Below are 14780 nucleotides of genomic sequence, written 5' to 3'. Positions count from 1 at the left end.
TCCATGTTATATGTCATCACACTGGGGTATGGTGTATGGAGATGGGAGGAGTTGAAGGACATGTCAGAGGTCATCGATCGGATCCTCTGAAGCATAGAGCTTGGTGGAGCCGAGTGACAAAACCAGAGTGGGCACCCAGGGGCCCATAGGATAAAGGTGTAACCAACATCTGCAACTCATTGCGCCCTCAATTATCCTCGGGTGAACCACATGGAAAATACGACACAATCAGCTGGAATGTAAACACAACCCAATGGGAACTCCCATTTCTTTTCTCTCTTGCATGAGCAGCAGACTCTATTTTGTTCTGTTTTTCTTCATTTTTCTGTTGGCTGTTCTTGTTTTAATGTAGATAGACAGCACATATCACATTGCAGTTATTCACATTTTGAATCATTCCATTATTCGGAAGGCAGTACCCAATTCACTCTTTCCTGTCTTCCTGGGAAGTGCCAGTTACTGCAACAGATGAAATGACGCAGTCTTTTCAGGAATCGTTGGTGTTCCAGTTCAAGGTACATTGATTGTAAAATATTGAAACTCTCCACAACAGTGAACACGTGTTTGGGTACACACTCAAGTCACACCACAGGTCTGCGGCCCAGCTGTCTCCGGTGAGGGTCTAGGCTTTAAAGACCTACCAATCTCACAGGCTCTGGCGGATCTATCCCAGAAATCCAAATAAACACCAAATACCAGCTTGTGCAAATCGCAATGATTCCAAATGCTGAAACAATTATGGTGTATCGACTGGGTGTGAGAAACCTTAGTCAACCAATGCAGTTTGACTAGACTTTGTTGTGTAACTGATAAACAAACCAATTAACATTCCAAAAAAGAGAGACAATAATGAGTGTTGGGTCATCAGTATTGTGTGGCTAACATTATGGGGTTTTAAATGAAAGAGAAAGTTAAAATTATATAATCATGGAAAATCCACAAACCAATTAAAGAAAGGGCAGTAAAAAAAGTAATTTTGTAAATTCATTAAACAGATAAAACCATTACTCTGTGGGTACTGTGGAATATATATATTTTCAGAATACTCTTATGATTTCTTCAATGGTAGATCTATTGCATACCTTGAAAGTCGCCTCAAATCTTTGATAATCAAAATTACATATTTAAATGTTTCCAATGGAAAAATAATTTATTCATGCCTTAAAGGATTAATTCACCCCAAAATGTAAATTCTGTCATTAATTACTCACCTTCATGTTGTTCCAAACCTGTAAAATTTTCATTCATCTTCGGAACACACATTACGATATTTCTGTTGAAATCCGAGAAGTCCCTGACCCTCTATAGACAGCAACACAAGTGAAACTTTCAAGACCCAGAAAGGTTAAAATAGTCCATATGACATCAGTGGTTCAACCACAATTCATGCAAATAATAACATGGAAAGGTTAAAAAAGTCATTATTTTTGTTTTCTTTGCACACAATAAAAGTATTCTTGTAAACTTCATAACATTACAGTTGAACCACATGGAATATTTTAACGATGTCCTTATTACCTTTTTCTGGGCCTTGAATGCGTCAGTTGTGTTGCTGTCTATGGAGGGTCAGAAAGCTCTCGGATTTCATCAAAAATATCTTGTGTTCTGAAGATGAACTAAGGACTTACAGGTTTGGTACGACAAGAGGTTGAGTAATTAATGACAGAATTTTCTTTTTTGGGTCCCTTTAAAATGGCTTGAGTCTAACTCTACACCTTAACTCATTTAGTTTACAGTATGTGGTATATGTGCATATATAATGTGTATATGTTTAACCACAATGGTAAGATTCATTGTTGTAGAAACTAACTAGCTACTCAAGACAGTTTCCCAAACAAAGTTGTATCTCTTTTCACGATAACAGACACAGGTTGGTTCTTTAGAATACCCGTTTTATTCTTAGGGTCGTCTTGTTTATGTTTTTTGGGTGTTTCACGCCTTTTAATGCCGTTAACACCATTAACGGCACAACGCTGTGAGAACTGTACACAAGTGAAAACAGTAAAAAATGCATCAAACACAAAATGGTGCATAGCGCTATAATGAACCCTTGTTACAATTTACAAAAAAAACTTGTTGGCTGCTTGTCATGAAAATAGTTTTTTTTACAAAATAATTAAAAAAATATATATACAGGACATCTACATAGCACTTACAACGGTCACATGTCCATCGCTTGAACCACATTGGTTCAACAATACAGGACGGTTGTTAATGACATCACACAAAGGTGGTAGAGTAACTTCAGGTGTATTTGATCTAAAGTTAAAGCTAAATTCTACAGAACAGCAGATCTCGAGGGCCAGAGTTGGGAAACCCTGTTATAAAGGGACTTTTTGCTATTTCTAATTCTTCGCCAAGAGTTCACTTCTACTATTGACATTTGGTAATGCTGCAATTTATGTGTTATTCCTTAATTGTAAGTCACTTCTGAGCTGTGCAAATGAAGTGTATCTATTCATGTATATTTCATATATGTGCATATAAGGCTTTAGTTCCAGATTTTTCAGTGATGAAGTAGTTGGGGAGTGTGCAGCTGGGATTCTATTCAAGACGTCTCAGAGCTGCAGTATAAGACCCATCCCATGTGCTACACATTCAGGGAGTCCTGATGGTCCCTCACTCCTCACTACCAACCATCCACTGCAAAAACAAAACAAGTCAGTGAGGACAATAGAAAGTCCTTAAAAGAAATATGGAGTCCCATTGCAGTCTTTAATCTCTCCTGTCACTTACCCCTCCAGTGGGACCATGATTAGACCTGTCAGAGCTGCAAAAATGCATGCAGTTAACCAGTGTTTATGCCAGCAAAAAGCGAATAAATAAATGAGACACGAGTGTTTTAATGAAAAGGTCTGACCAACAAACCAAACATCTCGCAGTCACTTGTGGCTTGATTATGTAACGCTCCAGCAGGAGATATGTGCAGCTGGAGTGCAAGTCTCTGCACTAGCTTCAATTAAAGAGAGACAGAACGGCAAGTTTAAAACCAGGAACGCACTGCTGGCCAAGATACAGATGGCAGAAAATGTGCAATGTCAGAATATTGCAACAAACTGTGAGGAACAGACCAAAAAGCATGGAATCATCAAGTTCAATAAGATTTGCTAAATGCTACATTAAATGAGAAAGTGTGTGGGGTTTTTTAAGGACAAATTTAAAACAGCAATGCAATGATCGTATTCAAGTGATTTTCAAACACTAATATTGGTCAAATGATTTTGGAAAGCTTGGTAAAGGTGGTACATCCTCATGACCCAACACTGCAAAAGAAGCCTCAAAAGTCCATACATTTCTGAGGAAATATGATATCTCTCCTAAATAGAGAGATTCATGCAAGAATCATGACTCTCAACACAGATGGACAGGAGGGGTTTCCACATACAAAACACAACTGAAGAATGAACTCAAATCTGCAGCTTAAAGCCAGCCAGAGGAGCTCAACTCTGGCCCTCGAGGTCCACCTTCCTGCAGTTTAGTTCTAACCTTGATCAAACTGATCAAACCACTGTGTAGAAATTAGGCCGAACAGGATTTATAAGTCATTTATAAAAGAAAATGCTAGATTACTTGACAAGATGCTACAGCTAGAGCCAACCCTGCTCTGAGAGCAACCATCCTGCAATCCAGCTTCGACTCTAAGCAAACACACACCTGAACCAGTCAACAATGTGTTCAGGATTTTTTGAAAAATTACAGACAGGTGTGTTGGAGCAGGACTGGAAATGAAGTCTGCAGTAAGGTAGTTCACCAGGAACAGATTAGGCTCCCCTGTGCAACAGAATGTACTGACAGATTTGGCTTTTTTTGCCAAAGCACTCTGCATATTTTCTGTCTCCCTTATCTGACTCAGTTCAGTTCATGAAACATTTTCCTTATGAGCTGATGATTGAAATCAGGTGCTAAATAAGGGACATGCAAAAACTGGACCAGGATTAAACCTCTGGTATTGTTCATTTTGGATTTGTGTTGTTCATGGTCAAAACTGACTGGAGGCCATAGGTCATAGGAGGTCACACAGCGACTGCCATAAAGTTTTTTTTTTTTGGTCTAAAATGACTGAATAACACCAGAGGGTTAAGAACCACTGCATTAGTATGAATATCAGTGGACACTCCAGGGTCTAGTCCTAAATGCTGTCCATACTTTGGTCATGTAATACTGCAGACTGAGGGTGTCAAACTCAATTCCTGAAGGGGCCATAATCTGAGTTCTGCTCTAACACACCTACCTTTATTTTTTAAAGTAATATTCAAACCTTAATTATCTGGTTCAGGTGTGTTAGAGCTGGATAAGAAAAAAAGCCATGTTCTACATCTAGGACATTTCATGAATGTGCATGAAGGAGGCCATGATACACGTCAGATTCACCATTTGGGAGAGAATCCAGAGAGCCCCCTCAGAAGAAATCACATTCTGGGGGCACCTCGATAGGACCAAAACAGCACTTTTGCATTGGCGGTTTAGGGGCAGGGGCTCCCCTGGCCTCTGGGCCATGCACACTGCAGTCTGGTGGATTTCATGAATGTGCATGAAGAACATCACAAGTTATGTCAGATTCACCATTTGGGAGAGAATCTAAAGAGGCCAAGATGATGTGCAGTGGTGCTAAGAGCTGGAGCCGTTGCTCAGTTGAGGCTAGTATCTACTCAGAGCCGGCTAACTTGGTCTGTTGTGAAAGCTCTGCCCACCTATCTCACAGGTTCTCTTGTTCGATACTAACTAGATTGGGCATTGGCTTCATCCCCAATTGGAAACTAGTAGATGATGTCCCAGAAGATCACTACTGTGATAACCCAACATAAAGGGCTTTCGCACCAAGTAGCTCTAAGGACGCAATTCTAGGAACTAGCAAGCATGATGATTCCAAGAGAACCAATTTATTATATTAATTCATAATTTTGAGCAGGAGTCAAAGATTCATCTTCAACCACGAAGAAGAGCAATAAGACGGCATTATAAAATGAAAAAGTGTGCTTTGATTTTGAATGATGAAGACGTGCTCAACCACAGACATTCACAGGTTCATTTTGAGGTATTTAAAAAAAAAAGTGACATGACATTCAGCCAAGTACGGTGACCATACTTAGAATTCATGCTCTGCATTTAACCCATCCAAAGTGCACACACACAGCAGTGAACACACACACACACTGTGAACACACACCCGGAGCAGTGGGCAGCCATTTATGCTGCAGCGCCTGGGGAGCAGTTGTGGGTTCAGTGCCTTGCTCAAAGGCACCTCAGTCGTGGTATTGCCAGCCCGAGATTCGAACCCACAACCCTAGGGTTAGGAGTCAAACTCCCTAACCATTAGGCCAAGACTTCCTCTTAACAAAACAATAAACCTAATGCTTTTCACAGAACTTACCCACCATACATTGTGACATAGTCTGGTTCTTGGGACCGTTGGATCGGATTGCTTTCTCACTACAACCGAACCACTCCAGAGTTCATTTTCAATCGAGCCGAGCCTACTTCATTCAGGCGATCTCGGACTGATTGTTTTGGCATGGATCCGAGTGGGAATGCCGTGTTCACATACGCCCAAATGAACTGAGCTAATGGGAAAAATGCGCTTAGTTCCGAAACAGTGGGCTAGGTGTGAAAGCACCCTTATAGTATATAGGATCTGGGCAAGTTTGGTACCAGAATCGAACTGGCCTGGATTGAGGAAGAGAAAACTGCCTTTGGCTGTTGTTTACTACCTAACTGTAATTACTCAGTCCTGCATATTCTGTTCTGAATGTCCAGAAAAGACAAGCCTCATGTTCTTGGTGCACTCACTGAAGGAGATCAAACAAGCGAGCACTCTGGGCTCATGGTGACAGCTCAAGCTGGAGGTTTGGAACCAGATTAAGCAACAGATGCACATGAGGAAAGCTGAATATCAAAGTCTTGAACCGTATCCATACCCATTAAGCAGCCTGATGTATCCCATGCCATTTCCAGGATTCGTTTGAGGTTGCAGCCCAGCTATGGGGAGCATGAAATGAGGGACATGAGCTATGAGCAGCACGGATGGGAAATCTCAGACAAGGTTGGTCTGAAAGGTCTTCCCTGTGGCAGACAGCACTGTGTAACCAGGCCAGGAATTCCCCTGCTGTATCGTCATTTCACATACTTGTGTTCTGCTTCATTTGAATTTTACCATGTTCATACCTGCTAACCTGACCAACACTGCAAGCAGGGCCAATCGTTTAGACAACCGGTGATGCTCTTCGATCTGTAATCATATACATCCAATTGAATCACACTGCACACAGATTCATAGTTAGCAGAGTAATTACTTCATTACATCATTATTCACCGACTACAAACTAAAAGCAGAAGAAAACACAGCATTTATGTAATAGAACTGTGAGTGTTTTCATAACGATCAGTCATTTGACTGCAAAGGGCAAGCTTCTCCTTGGCATTAACCACTGAGTGACTGCTCCACCAGAGAATGTGAGCAACACATCAGTCATGGTCTCTGGGTTCGCGCAGAGGCCCAGTCAGAATAATATTGAATCAGATGATAAGAATTAAAGGTTAGTCATTTCGTTAAATGCCATTTGTCTAAGCACATGTATTTAATTCTGAGAGTTATGCTGACATTACTATTTTAGGTCCAATGGAAAGCTGAACTTTGTTAGAAGGAATTCTAAAATAATCACTCTGGTAGCAGTTTGCTTTGTAACATACTACATAACTTTGCAAAAAGTATGAAAGCACCAAAAAAACAACAACAACAAGGCACAGGACAAAAAAGCCATAATAGCAATACTTGGCTAGTACTGTGGGTTATATCCGCAGTAGAGACTTGTTTTACACTGACATCTGCTGTTGAGTCTTTAATATTTCTGAGCATGCATTCCTGAATGTATATAGCAATTACATTTTCCATGAAATCAGTGCATGGCTATGGATTTGCATGAATGGTTTTAGGCACTTTTTATGCATCTGCTCAAATGTGCCAGTTAATTGTTTATGGGTGGCTTCTTATTATTGTCCACCAAATGACATTTCTGGATTAAGTCTGGTCCATTAGAAACCATCCCTCAAAAAGCCACAGCATTTGTGGTTTCATTCATATCTAAAGCCAAAACAGTTCCAGTAGTTGCCTGGCAAAGTTTGGCTATTTTTAATGGTAAGCCTAGAGGGTAATAAAAGCCCTAAACTTTAATTAGCACAGACAACCAAAGCCAATCAACAGACTGCAGAGAACACTGGGTTAATATAGCGTACACAGTGTACTTTCTGAAATATATAGCATATCCTGACTGCTCACATTCATGGTGCTCGTTTCACCACTGCTAAATGTGGCTTCAACATTTCTAATAGAGAACCAGAAAGACAGGTTTGATTAAGACATTTCTTTACTCACATACTCATAGAAGTCATATAAATCAATTTTAAAAAAGGGACAATCACTTTTGCATGTTCTAAAAGTATGGTTGCAAATCTTTTTACATAATCTTTATGTATTGTGCAGACTTTTAATGTTGTAATATACAAATCAATTTCAGCCATAATATTGATTACGAGTTCTTATACAACACATTTACAGCTGTATGACCACCATATAATAGAGCAGTGTAATAAACCTATCAGTTAACACCAGAAACAGCACTGAAACTGAAGTTGAGAAATGTTTGAGCTTTAGATATCATTGCTGCTTCGTATTTGCAGTTCTACTAGTCTACGGTATTAATAACGTGGTGTCTAATGTACGATTCATTTTGCAGCTCATCTAAGCAGTTTGTTGTTAACCTTTGGAGTGACTTGACAAATCCGAAAGAGTTTAAATGTACAATGTACAAAACATCTAAAGCCAAAATTATATTACAGTAAGATGTAAAAAAAAAAAAAAAAAAAAAAAAAAAAAAAAAAAAATTCATTTTACACCTTATCGCAATCCGAAGAAATTCTCAAATTGAAATAACCTGGATTTATTAAGAAATGTAAAGTAGTGTTAGTGCTAGAAATATATCACAAGAATCAAAATGAAATGTTATATCACGTTTCCCCCGCTCCATCCGTGAGCTCATCCTCCTTTCATTATGACCTAAGGGTTCGGAGGGGAGAGTCTAGGGAAGGCTACCTTTGCTTATGCCACTTTATACTGTACATAACCCTGCAAAACTACAGAGCTGGACCTGCAGGTGCTGCTCAGAGCCTCCCCTGTGGATGGCACTCGGTTTGCGAGTGGGAAAATAAATTAAAGAAATGAGAGAAAAAGGGGAAGGATAGAGGTAGGGTCTTCACTTTGTCGAGGCCCAGATGATAAGAGCGATAACGCCAACCAATAAGGCAAGGACCACTGCCAGGATGCACATCTTCTTACGAGACTTTTGCTACAATGAAAGACAGAAAAGATTATCATTATTTTTAATATGTATTTATGCTACATGCATGGTTTTGGATTCTGATACACATCTAAAATGCCATAGCTGTGTGTGTGTGTGTGTGTGTGTACTGTTGAAGCTCTTGCTGTACCTGATAGTGAGCGGCTCTCTGGAGTTGCTCAGCTCCTCTCTCCACATGCACTTCAGCACTCTCCACATTAGCCTCTATGCTATCTGTAGTCACACATAGTTAAATGCATTTTGGTTAGAGATTACAGGGTGTTTCAGGCAATATGACAACCTTATGTCAAACATACTCAGTTTACACTATTACTATATATTGATATAAAAACATTTCTTGATTTAGATTCTTTGACAGTAAAGCAAAGAATCATATATAGCCATTTAAACCTGTAATGCCTAAAATATGAGAGTCAGAATGTAATGAAACGGTCCACAAATGTATTGCTCCATTTAAACAATTGTAAAAAAAGTTTGCATGCGTTTATGGTTGAGAATATGGAGCTCAAACTTGAGGGTGAAAAAAATCTAAATTCCCCAAAATATGCAAATGTTAATGTATTTTATGTCGTTGTTTGTTTCTAAAAATGATGTACGGATGATCAAGTAAACCTAAGTTGCTTCAGTCCAGTAAGTGACTATCTTGAAATATTACTAACAATATATAAGTGATATTTAATTATTTACTTCATAAAAATCAAGTTTTCACAGCACAAAGACATGAGACCCATGAGACGGTAGCTCTCCAGGTACCGCTGGTATAGATTCGAGACAGATTGTACTCACCGATCATTTCACCCTGATCATGGATCATCACGGCAAGATCCTTGAAAATCTGATTCACATCCAAAATGTCCGACTGCAATCAGAGCAGAGGTATAAAATTACAGACAGCAGCACAGAAGTGTAATCTATGAATGCAGAAATGCACTGTATTTTAACAGCAGGTGTAAACAGGGTCTGTGTAGTGTATAATGACAACTACTGAAGATCCTCCTGATGGCTAACCTTTAAGAGGGTATTTTTCATATATACATTACAGGTCAAAAGTTTGGAATCGTTTTTGAAAAAAAAAAAAAAAAACAATACTGGAAGGGAAAAAACACTATGGAAGTCAATGGGAACCACCAACTGTTTGATTACCAGCAATCTTCAAAATATCTTCTATGTTTATTACATAAGAAAGCAGCTCATACAGGAGTAAATGATGAGAGAATCAACATTTTTGGGTGATATCGGTTTTTAAAATAAGCCATAGTTTCCACAGCAATATTAAGCAACAAAAACGTGTTTTCAACATTAATAATAAATAAATAAAAACATGAATAATAATTAAGCATTAATAATAACTGACAATACCTGAGCAGCAAATCAGTATGTTAGAATGGTTTCTGAAGGATCATGTGACACTGAAGCTTGCATTAATTTGCAGTAATGAATTAAAATGTTAAATATATTATATATATTTTTTTGTTTATTATTATTATTATTTATTTATTATGGATATGCTGGTATAAAATCATCATGGTGTAATCAATTGCTAATGCTTTTATCACAGTAAACAGTATTATCATGATACCGAACTTGAAAGTACAAAAACAAATTACACAGATTAAAGAGATTACACAGATTACACAAGTGCAAAAGAATTTTGAAGACCAATAGCTATCACTTTATAAAAATATATATTATATAATTATATATTTAATAAAGAGCATTAACATTAATAATGAGCAATAGCTACATTTGCTATAGGAGCTACATGTTAGCTCATTAAATAACATTAAATAACAACTTTTGATTTGAACATCATGTTATTAAATATTGAAAATACCGCAGATGAATGTTCAGAATAATTTTTCAAAGGCAGTTTATGATAACTAATGAATTAACTAATGTTAATCAATAGAGCCTTAATGTAAAGCATGACCAAACAATAAAGAACCAAAACACTTTCAAACAATATCTAGGGTATATTGAAGTCCAGATAAAATAGCCTATTAAGTCTAAATATGTGAGGAATAGAACTAAACTGTATAAAGCTGTGAGGAACACCACTGCGAACACACCGATCTGAATGACTATTTTAATCATTTAAACCCCTTTCAGAAACAATGTTTATAGGGTTTCTGCTGTCCAGCGCCATCTGCTGTCAGACAGTGAAGTGCGGTTTCATCCAGAACGTCTCTAACGCTCTCCGCCATGTGCTTCTCACGCCTGTTTCACACATACTCCGTCTGCAGTGCGTATGTGTTGCGTAATTATTTACTGTACTGTGATAAGAGAATCACAATGCTGCAAAAGTATTTCAGTAACAATGTTTGATTTGAAATCAAAGTAGTGGATAAATGTTGTGTTTGTGGTAAGCAGCTGTGGATCAGTAGCGGACTCCCAACACGTCCTGTGTGAAAGCACAATGAGTCTGTGCTGCTTCTGCTCCACACACGGACTGCATACACACTGCAGACGGAGTGTGTGTGAAACAGGCGTCATGCGTCATGCTTGTTTACATCAGAGCGCACACGGGTCTTTGATGAAGCATACAGCGCTGTTGTGCATTGTGACCAGTTGATGGGAAAAGTGTTCTTAAAATGCATCCCAAATTCTGAATCATTTGTAATATATAATTATTCTCCTATTTTGAAGTGCAGCCTTGGTGAACATAACAGACTACTTTTAAAACATTAAAACAAATCATAAATGTTCCAAACTTTCGACCGGTGGTTTAAGTTCTTCAGCACTTTCTGTCCCAAACACAGACACTCTGAGACATTGATTAGGCCAAAAAGAGGAAGAGAATAGTGTGTGTGACAGGCAGTGAGGACAGGACAAGAGGAAACCAACCTCAAGCTGTTGAATGGCAGTTTCTCTTTCTTTGATGAGCTCCAGGTCCTCCTCTGTTATGGCCACGTCTTCTGTCTGAGTGGTGGTCTTACCCCAATCATCATCACTGCACACACACACACACACACACACACACACACAGAATGTTTTCAGCTCTCATGCTTTAACTCAGTGCTGGGAGCTCACAGACTAAAGCATGCTCTGAGACATACTTATCGAAGGAGACCAGCTGCTCTTCATGACCTCCATCTTCAGCCTGCAGTAAATCACAACACAAAACCACCTCACTGAAGACCACTGTATGAATACTGAAGGCACTGAAAACACAACCGTATCAGCATCCCATTTTACTAAGTGACAATAGTTATATGGAAAATATTTAAAAAAATAGTGCAGAATTAATTTTATCCAGTGGGTCTTGCTTGAATGGTATAAAGTAAATGTTACAGAATGGACAGAAGCTTGATAACAATATAAAATAATATAATATATTATAATAAATAATATTTTATTTAGTAAAATGAAGTGCTGTCAAATGATCAATCACAATTAATCACATCCAAAAGGAAAGTTTTTGTTTACATTATATATGCGTGTGTACTGTCTGTGTGTATATATATATATATATATATATATATATATATATATATACAAATAGACACACATGAATGTATATATTTCAGAAAAATATGTTAAGTTTGTATATGTATTAATATACTTATATAAAATATAAATTATATGAATATAAGTATATACATGTAAATATTTTTTTTCACATTTATACTGTGTGTATTTATACATACATAATAAATATACAAAAAAATAAACTAAAAAAAATTTATTAATTGTTTGACAGCACTAATATATATATATATATTATAAAGTCTGCAAAATGAATAAATGAATAAATATATGGTGAACATATTAAGGTGAACATATAAAAGAATTGTAGTAAGATTGTTGATCGTATGGATCTTTAATTTTTACATTTCACCTATCCCTAGCTGGAAATATGATCCATTTCATTTTTGTGTTTGATAATAGAGTTGTAAGCTAATCCCGGTCACTTTAAAGGATGCTGCCCGTGTAGACTGTTCAGTAAGTTTAGGATCAGAGCTAATGTGGACAACATCACTCCTGGAGAGTATCTTACTGAGAGTCGAGACCCCGCTCGTGCTCGGGCCACGGACTCCTTCTCCTTCTCCGCGGCTCGACGCTGCACTGCCTGGAAGTTGTTGAGAGCTGCGGAGAAATCATTCATCAGCCGGTCCTTCTGGATCTTCTGCTGTCTCTGTTTAAAGAAGAAATTCAATGAGTCAGGACAGACACTATATAAGACCTTCAAACAAATCACCTTCCCATTTTTATTTTCACTTCCTTATGCTTCATGTAAACAGGCTTCTCTGGAGTTTAAACGCGAGCCTGCACACACACACACACACACACACACACACACACAAGCGCACCTGTTCGGACAGAGAGACAGGTAGAGAGAGCGAGCCGAGGTCTTTCAGGTGTTTGTTGGTCTCCTTGGCCAGCTGGTTTGTGTAGTGCTGCACCTGCTGACTGTAAACAAATCACACACACTGAGAATACAAGAGGAACAGGAAACACACCAAGAACTAAACACACTCACAGTCTGTCCCGCAGGTCACTGGTGTCTTGTTTTGATCCCAGCTGGTTTACCAGGCTCTTGATCTGTGCCGCTAGAAACACAATGAAATCACGCTGTGAAGGCAGTGCAGGTTTTCCCACAGCTTCATCATTGTCACACTGATCTGATGCACTAGCTAGCATGCTCTGGTCACTCACTGTTCTGTGTGATCTTCTGGATGTTGGAGCTGCATGTCTGGATCAGGCTGCTGAAGTCCTTCGGCGGGGCGCGCTGCTGTGTGCGTCCGTACGACATGACTGAAGGAGATTCAGCGGGATCTGACGGACGCCTCGGGACAAACGCTGGAGGAAACTAGAGCAGGAAGTGTATCCGGGAAATCCTGAAAATGCTGAGGACAGAGAAACATTTTGTCAGATCATCCACACACAGTGATATTACAATGACTTGAAGCAGTCAGCAGCTACTGTAGCATTACAGCCGTCTGTGCCTTTGACTTCATGTATAAGAGACAAGTTTAGATATCCAGATAAACACATCATGACGGTAAGTGCACTTAAAAGCTTACATACTGTAGTGTAAAGTGACTGAACTGCTCTCACTTGCTGTGACAGTGAGCTGGAGGTGATGATTAATACAGGAATACAGTCTCACACAGGAGTAAAACACAAACACACAATACAGACACAATGTAGTGTCAAACTGCTACTCATATAACAGTGTCAGCAGATATACTTCACAAACATCACACTCAGTTTAGTTCAGACTGCAGTAACAGGGAATATAGAGCACTAGTATTGTTATTTAGGAAAATAGGGAGCGACTTTTGGAAGACTGAGCCATTAAATAAGATCATGATATAAGTAAATAACCATATTATCAATATATAGAGCTTTTAACGCGACTGTAGTAACTAATCATGATTGTATATATATATATGTTTGTTTTTTTTGCTATATTAATAGTATAAGCGTTTATTTTCAAGTGAACGCAAAATAACCTCACGTCAGTCATAATAACTGACCGCAGATCAGTGAATGCTAAGAAAGTGCGCTTACAAACTAACTTACAAACTAAACACTCGTACTAAAGCAAAAATACCGCTGGTAACTGTCGTTTCATAAATAATTGTGTTTTATTTATTTAAACTCAACAGACTGGTTTGGTTACTCGTGGATAAGTTCAGAATCAGAAACCCGTTACAACACCCGTCCACAGTATTAGCCTCAAATAAACTGACACAGATACAACCAAACGCTGCAGAAGAGCCTCCGCGTTTAACCTCGTCAGACATCTAGAGACGCTTTCGTATCCATCCGTAATACATATTGACTCTGTCAGAGCATTTTTTTTTTTTTTTGCTCATTCTGATAAATTAATAAATATAGTGATCTTACTTCAGCTCAGGGCCGCTCCTCACTCGGGACTTCCGGTCTGATCCACTTTGTACTTCCGTTAAGGGGCAGAGCCTTCAAGAGCACGTGATGGCACGGGACCCCACCAGAATGCAAGTAACTGAACTCTAAATTAAAAAAAAATAATAAAAAATAATTAAAAAAAAATAAAATACCCCACCCTTTCTTTAAATGTATATAAATAACCCTCTTATTTTATTTCATTTAATTGTTATGTACCATTGATATTTCATTATTATTAACCTCTGTGTGCTCAGTTTTACACAGTACTCAAGCATTAATAAACGAAAAAACTAATTTTTGACTGTCCTAAACAATAAAAATACCATAATTTGTTTGCAGATACTTAACAAAATATTATTATACATTATAATATTATTTTCCATTTAATTTATAATAAATGAAACCTATCACAATCCACTAACATTTATTTCCTAATTTTTAATTTATTTAATTTTTTAAGTTAATTTGATTAATTGTCCATGTTTACTTCATTTGGATTCGTTGGATGTACAGAGCTAAATGGAAACATATGCAATGCTTTAAAATGTTTATATA

General features: G+C 38.1%; 1 protein-coding gene across 2 annotated transcripts; it reads right to left on the bottom strand.

Annotated features, from left to right (window-relative positions):
- Positions 1 to 7343: 7343 nt before the first annotated feature.
- On the bottom strand, positions 7344 to 14319 carry LOC127979511 (syntaxin-12-like). 2 transcript variants are annotated; one of them, XM_052585027.1, is made up of 10 exons: positions 14205 to 14319; positions 13008 to 13198; positions 12832 to 12901; positions 12662 to 12761; positions 12349 to 12486; positions 11408 to 11451; positions 11196 to 11301; positions 9138 to 9210; positions 8482 to 8564; positions 7344 to 8339 (listed from the first exon to the last, which is right to left on the bottom strand). In XM_052585027.1, exons 2-10 carry the CDS (start codon positions 13102 to 13104, stop codon positions 8247 to 8249), a joined length of 804 nt encoding a protein of 267 aa, XP_052440987.1. In that variant the 5' UTR covers positions 13105 to 13198; positions 14205 to 14319; the 3' UTR covers positions 7344 to 8246. The 2 variants fall into 2 exon arrangements, with proteins under 2 accessions (XP_052440987.1, XP_052440988.1); XM_052585028.1 differs by having other exon boundaries at positions 13008 to 13189; positions 14205 to 14300.
- Positions 14320 to 14780: the final 461 nt, after the last annotated feature.

Source organism: Carassius gibelio, chromosome B19 (genome assembly GCF_023724105.1).
Source record: "Carassius gibelio isolate Cgi1373 ecotype wild population from Czech Republic chromosome B19, carGib1.2-hapl.c, whole genome shotgun sequence".
In the NCBI taxonomy this organism is placed as follows: domain Eukaryota; kingdom Metazoa; phylum Chordata; class Actinopteri; order Cypriniformes; family Cyprinidae; genus Carassius; species Carassius gibelio.
The sequence above is the reverse complement of the archived record's forward strand: the minus strand, read 5'-3'. Positions and strand labels throughout refer to the sequence as shown.